The 9,406-nt window shown below is 48.1% G+C and overlaps 1 protein-coding gene across 1 annotated transcript in view; it reads right to left on the bottom strand.

Moving 5' to 3' along the window:
• Positions 1 to 1,834: 1,834 nt before the first annotated feature.
• RET (ret proto-oncogene) overlaps positions 1,835 to 9,406 on the bottom strand; it is a 29,425-nt gene continuing 21,853 nt past the window's right edge. Inside the window, exons 16-19 of the mRNA XM_077780070.1 lie at positions 8,520 to 8,657; positions 7,326 to 7,425; positions 5,276 to 5,423; positions 1,835 to 3,924 (exon numbers count right to left, since the gene is read on the bottom strand). Of these exons, the coding sequence (XP_077636196.1) occupies positions 3,767 to 3,924; positions 5,276 to 5,423; positions 7,326 to 7,425; positions 8,520 to 8,657 (544 nt within the window). The 3' untranslated portion in view covers positions 1,835 to 3,766. The remainder of the gene's footprint in view (positions 3,925 to 5,275; positions 5,424 to 7,325; positions 7,426 to 8,519; positions 8,658 to 9,406) is intronic.

Below are 9,406 nucleotides of genomic sequence, written 5' to 3'. Positions count from 1 at the left end.
GTCCTCTGAAAGGATGCAGGACTGTGGTACCTCCTGGTGTCACAGTGGCTGTGGTGGTCTCGGGTTGTGACTTCTTCCATGCTGCCTGGCCCAGTTCCCCGGGACACTGTTCCTGCAGCCACACGTTCCTGTAGATGGCCTCCCTGTGGCGATTCTGGGCCTGGGCTCCCGCTGAGAGATGTTGCTTGGCCAGGTCCTGTGATTTAGCACATCCCAGAAACATCTGAAAAAATATCTTATCCCTTGACACAGCAATCAAAACTGAGTTGCCAAGATTAGCCATGATTTCTTTTGGGCATCGATAGCGTGTTCCTCTTTAACTCTGGGTGTGATGCTTATTCTTCCTGCTGTCACACTGCCTGCCACCCATCCAGCCTCGGCTGCAGACATAGAGAGGTGCCCCAAACTGAAAAACTCTACATACAGGTTCTGATTTTTTCATGACGCCTGCTAAGAACCCTTCATGTGAATTCCTAACACAGTACTAACAAGGTCATTGAGGCTGCAGCTGGGGAAGGAACGAGGACACAGCAGGCATCCTCAGTGGAAAGGGGTGTTTTCTGTACACATGGGGGCGAGAGCAGGGGATAAGTAAGCTCTGTGCCTATCTTCACGCTGAAGAGATGAGGCACGCTCTCCGCCCCTCCCCCCTCCCCCGGCCCCCACCTCTGCAGGTGCCCTTCAGACCCAGACTATGTCTTTCTGGGGCCACAGAGGTAAGGGCTTCTCAGGCACCTCCTAGAACCACCTTAAATACCACTTGCTAAGTATCCTACAAGTAAATATGCTCAAAGGAGGAGAGGAAACCATTCACTGGGGAAAAATGCTTTATTTATACTAGGGGAAATTATGCTTTTCCTTTCAATTTTCTTTTGTATGAGAAGTATTTGTCTGGGCCCCCTTCTCAGACATTATATTCAGCTAAATTTCCACCCAAATAAGCTGGCCTTGTGGAGGGAAAGCATCCTTTGTGGAAGTTGGTGGAGAAAAGTACTTTTAAAGACAAATAAACCAAACACACACATGCAAACGTTCTTGATAGAAGTTCAATGCTCTTGAAAAAGGGGCTTTTAGTATTTTAGTATGAACTTTTCCTGACATAGGTTTCTAAACATTCAGAGAGAAAGGCTGTAGCAAATAACAGACCTTAGAAATTATGTTTATTTCTAGTCCCTGTGGCTACATTGAAGGAGGACACCAAGAGCAGACACAGGTGCTGAGGGCCAGAAGCTATAGCTCTGAGGGCCAGGGGCAGCCCGTGTGTGCACACGACACAACCATAAATCAGATTTATGTTGGTAACAACATTGATTGTCAACTGACCCACCTACTCCTTGCCAGGCCTTGGAGGAGGTGGTCAGAGTATGCCTACACAACCCAACAGAAAGGCATAAACAGAAGCGCTTAGTATTTAAAGCTTCATGGTGGTTCGGGGCAAATTTTTTTCGTCTGACTGTAATGGACCTTCCCTTATGGCTATGCATTTATATCCTCTCTCATACAGCTGTCCAACTGCAGCTTCAGGAAATAAGCCACAGGCAAACTGCCAGAGAGCCACAAATATCTCAACTAGACATGGCTGCTGCTCTATTTTAGGGAAGGAAACATAAAGGAAGGAATTCCCTGAATGGTGAAATTAGAGGAGTTTTAACAGTTGCCATAAATGTGCCTAATCACATACATATTGAGTAAGACAAGTCAATAGATACAACAGGTTTCCTTGCAATATTTCAATCCTTATACTGAAACTTCAAAATCAGAAACCTGAGGTTTCCAACTGGAAGTTAAAAAGAGAAAAGAAGTATACACATTTTATGACACATGATTTTATTTACATAACTGAAATTATTTTCTTAGTCACCTTGATTACAAAAGCAAATTAACATGGTATGGTTTAATAACCTTTCATAAATAGATTTCACAAATTTTAATACCTGACAGATTGCTACTTATACCCAGTAATAGTTAATACTTAATAACTTCTGTGTATATGCATATGAAAATTGTCTGAAAGGACTAGTAAATATGAGTGCTTTTAAAACTCAGGAATAGACAATCAGATTATTGGTCAAGGGTTAATTCCCCATCACTGGGTCAGCCAGTTCGGCCTGGAGTTCTCACCCTACCAAGAACAAACCTACTGTGGCAACTCATTGGGTAGGTATGTTTAATTATTTGAGAGAGTTTCTCCTTATTTTTGCATTACTAAGACTATCATTGAGCACATCTGAAAGTCAAAAGTTTACCACAATTAGATATTTGTAACAGAACTTATCGCAGTGTGTTTGAAAAACAGCCTAAACTAAAGCTATGTTGTATCTCCAGTAATTGTTTTTCCAGCTCTCTCTGGGTGAGACACACGCACGCGCGCGCACACACACACACACACACACACACACACACACACCATGAGGCTCTGATACATACTCGTCCAAGCCTTCTTGGCCACAAAAATGCCCCCATTTGACTGCTTTTGTGGAATGCCTGTAGGATATAGTATTTGGATGAGACTACTGTCAATCTTTCACAGTGCTTTAAGTCTGAAGGCCAGGCAGTGTGTTGGTAACTGACCCTCTCCTGCAAAGTTACACAGAAGAGCTGTCAGGGACTTCCCGAAAGCCGCCTCCACAAGATGGGAGGAGCGCTGTGTGTCTGTGACCACAAACAAGCAGTGAAGAATGACAAGAAGCTTATGAGTCATGGTCAGAATCTAATAAACAAAAGTGTCTTGCTATATAGCAGCAGTAAGTTACAAACACAGAAAGAGTGGATACACGTACCTTTTCACACAAGCTCTATGAGAGCCAAAACATTGTCTTTCCCACATCAGAATTGTAATCAGAGGGGTAGCAATCCTCGGTCACTGTTAACGTTACTTCTAATGGAACTAGCTGAACTGTCCCTTTTAAACTGAGCACTGACCCCACCCACTCCTAATGTGTGAGACGAGTCACCGCTTTCTGGCACTGGACATGTGGCACCCTGGAGGCCGGCAGGGGTGCTAACAGCCGAGTTTCGGCTGTTAGCAATCCCGGGATGGGAGGCCGCTCCATTCAAAAACCCCTCTTCTTCATTCTGTTCTTGTCAGGGGGTAGTGCTCACTCAGTGATGGGGACAACAGTGATGTGTCCAGGGAGCCTTGTCCTCTCACACCGCTTATCTACATAGCAAATATGGCATCAAATCTCTCTATTGTGCTAAATTGAAGAATCATTTAAATCATTAAAAATCAAACGTCTTCCTAAGAAAAGGTTACATGATTTAAAAATAAAAACCCACTCCCAGGATCTCAAATGCTGAGCTGAGGCCTGTCCCGAGGTCCCCTCATCCCCTCCAGCCCTGGCCAAGGCTTCGATGCCGTGATAGAGCCTTGCTGGGCTTCTTGTTCTGAACAAGGATGTGTTGTTTGGGCCAGGTTTTTTTTTCCTGCTGCCTTTTTTGTGTGTGTGCTTCATGTTTAATTTGTGTTGCCTTGTTTGCTGGCAACAAGAAAAATCAGACTGCTCAGGTAGTGAGTGAGGGACCCACATGTGTGAGCAGAGTGTGTGGTGGTCACTGATGAACACAGACCAACACAGGGCACTGCCAAGGGCTGGAGAGGAAGGAACACCTAAAGGCTGGACTCGGAACTCTGGTCCAGCACGCTACATCTGCCAGGAGGGAAAATCACCAGCCAGTGTGAAGTGCACAAAGGAGGGGCCGGCAGACTTTCTGTTCTCGGCATGTTTCTTCCCCTTGTGAGTCCATTACCTTTCACAAAGAAATGTTAACTATCAAATGCGTCCATTAATTGTGCCGCTGAGGGTGAAACCATCCAGTTAGCATATACACTATCATTTGCATATCTTGGACACACAGTGTTAGTGCCATCAGCTCTCGTGAGTGGTACAGGACTCTCTTCAGGCCAGTTCGGGTCTGACATGCCTAAAAATGAAAACAGATCATTTGTTCTGCACTGAAGAACCAAAACTTCATGTGCAGACAGTAAGGCCTTGGCAAAACTCCCTTTGAGGTTCAAACCAAACTTTCTGGTTTTCTGTGCCAATTACATGAGTGGTTTTGTGCTCCAGGTTTCCAAAACACTGCCGTATTTTGGGGGAAATATCACGTGCTCTCTTGGTAACTGTAACTTAATAGAAACTCCCCGTTTTGACTTTTATGGGCTTCAGACTCTCAAATCTGATATAAATATTTGTTGATCTGTTTAAGTCTTTTTTTTTTTTTCTAAGGCAGCATAAAGCACTGCTGAATTAAAGGACTCACGGCAGTGGGAAGCTTCTACAAAAAGTTCTCTAATGTAAAGAAGCCTACTCATCTTCCATCCAAACCCACCGCAGAGGAGAGAATCTTCCAAATCAATGGTGCGCACAGGCGAGCCCCACAGCGTCGACAGGACAGTGGTGTGTGGCGCTAGACCCAAAGCCAGCAAGGGATCAGTGACACGGGAGGCATGCAAAAGGAACAATCTCGGCTAGAAAATGCTTGACGCTCCAAGATTTAAAAGCAATCAATGATCAAGTTAGGAAACAGAAAAAAATTTTCAAGTATTTAATCAAAGACAAAAGAAGGAGTTTTGGCAAGAACCGTATTTACTGTCCATTGCAAGACACAGCACCACAGACTATGTTCTTTCAAAAGCATTTGCTCCAGCTTTTAGCACTGACTTCGTAAGTGACAACTGTCATGACAGTGTGTAACGCAAAGGATGTGAAAACAGCAGTCGGCATGTGTCCTGCCTGATGGTGGGCATGTGGGCTGGGGTGAGCTCCCTAGTATGGAGTAGCCTCCCAAGAGCCACCTGCCCATCCAGATGGGGTCTGGGAGTGACCACAGGCTGTGCCCTCAGAGTGGGCAGGGTGGTGTTGGCTCCTCCTGTCTGAATTATATGCCTGTCCAGATGGGGTAAACTTATCCCAGTAGTTAAACTAGAAGTACTATGACTTGATGCAGACCCACCCAGAAACGACTTGTTTATCATTTTCTCAATATCCCCTGAGAATCCTGCCCAGCTCTCTTTCTTCTCTATTATCATAAGTTGCTGGGCAGTGTGGTAGTTATACTTATTTTCACATCCTTTTTTTAAAAAAAAAACCATAGTTTCAAAAATGCCTGAATGTAAACGGATGCAAAGTCAGACATTTACAAATAAAAAGGTTCAGAGAGCACTTTGGTTTCATTCAGACCAGAAACACTCTTAAAAAGCATTACAGAGCGTAAGGATAGTGCAGAGAGGAACGATGTTGCTAGAATCTAGTAAATGCATGTGAAATTCTACCATAGAGTTTGTTTTCAATCCACGTGGAGGGGAGGGCTCGAGGGAGGGGAGCATTATTACAGTCCACCAGGGGCGTCTCCTCCTCTGAGAGGCCATCGTCGTAAAGCAGGGAGTCGGATGGGGTGGAGGCAGCCAGGTCCAAGTAGTCCTGGAAGAGAGAGACGGCTGGTCATCTCAGTGCGGGTCACTACCCAATGCCCCCTGCTCCTCCCCTCCCAAAGGCAGACTCGCTGGCTAAGTCCCACCTCATGCTGGCCTACTAGCCTCTCCTCAAGCCCTGAGCCACCTGCCAGACAGCCGGCACTGAGCTCTCCCAGCCTCTGCTTCGCCACCCTGCTCCACAGCCCTCACTGCTCCCTCTAGAAAGTCACCTGCTTGGGGTAGAAATGTGCTCCTTCACTGCCTAGTCCTACCTCTGCACCATGTGGGAAGGGGGTGGGTTACCACATCCAGCACTGGGGAACCGGCTCATTTACCAAACCCAAGGCTCTGGGAGAGCTCACTGCAGCCCCATCACTTGTGTGAGTGTCAAGAAGCATCTCTGACCTGCTAGATGTTTTTCAGCTTTCCTCTGAGGACCTCCATCTAGAACAGAGCATCAGGACTCAGAAATCTGAAGTCACTGATGTGGGTTTTGCATAGGAGGCTGCTATGGGCTTCGGCTCCCAACTATGATGATTTCCCAGGGCCTGCAACTTCCACTGCCCTGGTTAAGTGTGTAAAGAAAAGTTCTAGCATTTTCCTGGCTGTTTCTCTAGGCATTCTTGGCTATCCTGGCATCATCTATGATTTTTATTTAAGGCAATCCTGTGTTCACAGCATTTGGAGGCTTGGACAAAATGGTACCCTGATGTTAGGTTTTATTACAAGTGGCCTACACCATGAACATTTGTTTTTGCGTTTGAAGAAATGCCAACTTTTAGCAAATGTGTCAAGGTAAAGATTGGGCCCTGAACCCCTGAAGGTAAGATCTGTGTCTGTCTTGTTTACTTGTATCCTCAGCATCTGAGACAGAATATGGTACATAGCAGTTGCTCAGTAAATATTAATTGAAACTTGTTGGCTTTCTCATTTACCTAGAGTTGTAACCCAGTAGTACATGGGCTAACCTTAGTCTCCCAGATAGGATTTATTTGGACCAGACTGAGCTTTTGGAAATTTATTTTTATTTATTTTGAAAGAGACAGAGTGAAGAGCACAAGTAGGGGAGGGGCAGAGGGTCTGACCTGGGGCTTGAGTTTGATTATGAGATCATGACCTGAGCTGAAATCAAGAGTTTCACACTTCATCAACTGAGCCACCCAGGCACCCCAGCTGTTGGAAATGTAAATGAGTTACTAACATTAAAAACTAGAAAACTTCAGGGGCAGCTGGGTGGCTTGGTGGGTTAAGCATCCAATTTCAGCTTCAGGTCGTGATCTCATTTTTTGGAGTTTGGGCCCCACGTCGGGCCCTGTGCTGACAGCTCAGAGCCTGGAGCTTGCTTCAGATTCTATGTCTCCCTCTCTCTCTGCTTCTCACCTGCTCACACTCTGTTTCTCTCTCTCTCAAATATAAATAAACATTAACAAAAACCTGGAAAACTTCACATAAATATCCTTTAAAATCCAGAAGACTAGGCACTCGTATTCCTATAGATTAAGTGTGGCTACAGCGAGAGGCCCTTTAGAGGGGCTGGTGCTCTCCTGTTTGCTGCAGTCCCCACCACTCCTTAGTCGGGGCCCTCGCAGCTCTACTCTGATGACTTGTTTCTTTACTGAAAATGATTTTGTTTGATTTTGGAATATTTGCTTCCCACACCCGTCTGTGGAGAGCTCTAAGTATAAAGGGAAGAACCTTGGTTTCTTTATGATGTGAGAAGGGGCCAGCCTCAAGGAGAAGGGCTCAGGTGCTGGCTGCCTTCAGGGGACAGCATGGCCATCTCCCTTTGTACAGCCTTGCCCTGCCCCTGCACTGGGGACTCCACAGAACAGGGGTGAGGCTACAGTCCCCTCACTGCCATGTTCTGCCTGCAGGTGGCCAACGCCAGGAATCAGCTCCAGGCACTCACTCTGTTCTTAACCATCATCTTCTCCAGGTCTTTGCTGATGTCAGCAAACACCGGCCTCTTGTCTGGTTCCTGCTTCCAACACTGCAGCATTAGACCGTACCTGGCGGGAAGCACAGATGAGCAGTTACGACCCGGCGTGAACGGCCCAATCACAGCCGCCATACCCAGCATGGTGCCCTGGGCCCACAGAGCTCTGCTCTCAAACCCCAAAGCTCTTTCTGCGTCATTGGACATCCTTCTCTGAGCTGAGCCAACACCCGAGGGTTGTTAGGGGCTCAGTGTGCCTGGTGCTGTGGTCCAGGATCTTATGTGTCTCCTTTCCCTTGAAAGAGATTTGTTTTCCCTTCCTTTTCAAAGATGTTGGTAAACAGCTGATAGGACGCCATGCCCGCTATGGGGCTGAGGGGGAAATGCTAGTCCTGAAACTCTTATCAAGTGTGAGTGGAAACAAACAAAAGCTTCTGCCAACCACACCTCTGCCTTTTATGTCCTCACTTCCTCATTTCTCCCTCATTTTCCTGGGGCTCTGGCTTGGCTGCAGGGCCTCCAGGGCTGCCACGTGGGTGTGCCCTGGGCCGCCAAGACGCACGGCACCTACTCACCCCTACACTCCCTCATCTAGCCCTGAGCCAGGCCCACAACAGGTTTTGTGGAATGAACGGACCAGCCTGTTTCTGCCTGTGGTGGCACCTTCTCATGTGTTCTCAGCTGAGCCTCTGCGAATCATCTGCTGGAACTACCATGTGAAGACTCTGGCACTCCCGGGCTGTGCTGCAGTCTCCCTGCCTGCCCCCTGCCCGCCTCTGTGTCTCCACGTGAGCCCTCCCCAGCACGCACCCCTAGGGTCATTCTGAATTACCTGCTCTCCCCGGGTGTCCTTTGGGGACAGGCCTTGGGCTCAAGCTGCTCCCTGGGTCTGAAGCCCCCTTTTATCCTCTCTACCACCTCTCCTTGGCCTTACTCCCCGTCATCCACGTAAGCCTCCCCCCACCTCCCGGAAGCCCACCCAGCTCCCAGCAGAGTCAGGGCCCCAGCACCTGCCACTGTGCCCAGTGGTGGTTCTCGGACTTCTGCCTTGGCATACTCTGCCCTGTTACTACCTACTCCCTGGTCTACCCTGGGCTCAGGAACAGCGAGGGCATGAGTGCAGTGTTTGTGACTGAGGGAGGCTGGGCCAAGGCAAAGCCTGCTCACATCTCCTCGCTGCAGTTGTCGGGCCTCTCCATCCGGTAGCCTGTCTTCAGAAGGTTGAAAAGCCGCTCGGGAGGGATCCCAGGGTAGGGGTTGCCCCCCAGAGTCACAATCTCCCACAGCAGGACGCCAAAGGACCACCTAATGGGAGTGAGACAACCAGTGGGTGGTGGTACTGGGCCAGTGGTGTCCCCTTCTCAGCAGACCAGACGTCCATCACCCCAGCAGTTGTTGACCCCATGAGCCCCCCAGTGCAAAGAGCCAGCCAAGCGCTCATGGATTTCAGCCTGGGCCTGACCGTGTGGATGGATGTGGAATGGAGGTGGGGATGAGCTGTCTACCTGCCCTGCTCTCACCCCTGCTGCGCTGAAGGCCCACCAGGCCGCTGCCACCGGAGCTTGGCCCCCACACCCACAAGGGGCACTTGGCTGGCCCTGTGGAGATGCACCAAAGCACCAGAGACAGCACAGAGCGGCTGAGCAAGTGCACCAATACGCGAGGCGGGGACCGAGGCCACAGGGCTGCCTGCACAATTCCTTTGCCTTTTCTGTGGGCTTAGAAATGTTCATAAAATCTTAGAAGAAAAAAAGCACTGTCATAGAAAAATATTTAACCGTGAGGGAGAATTTACTGTGAAGTGGGAACAAAATCACATTGCAAAATCGCATCATCACGTGAGCCCACGTACAGTGATAAGAAGCATATGCCTGCACATGACGGAAAACACTAGATGGTCATGGAAGTTAGGAGCTGCAGGAGCTACTTAGCGACCCAAGTGATGTGCAGTGTCCTCAGCACTCTTTCCTCTGCGTTTCCCAACTGTCTACAGTCAGCTTTATGTAATCTGAACACAGCTACTTAAAACTGTTTAGGAACTGCCTTTTCTCATC

The sequence above is a fragment of the Crocuta crocuta genome, unplaced genomic scaffold, assembly GCF_008692635.1.
Source record: "Crocuta crocuta isolate KB4526 unplaced genomic scaffold, BGI_CrCroc_1.0 scaffold170, whole genome shotgun sequence".
Taxonomy (NCBI): domain Eukaryota; kingdom Metazoa; phylum Chordata; class Mammalia; order Carnivora; family Hyaenidae; genus Crocuta; species Crocuta crocuta.
Note: the sequence above shows the minus strand (reverse complement) of the source record. Positions and strands in the feature narration are given on the sequence as shown.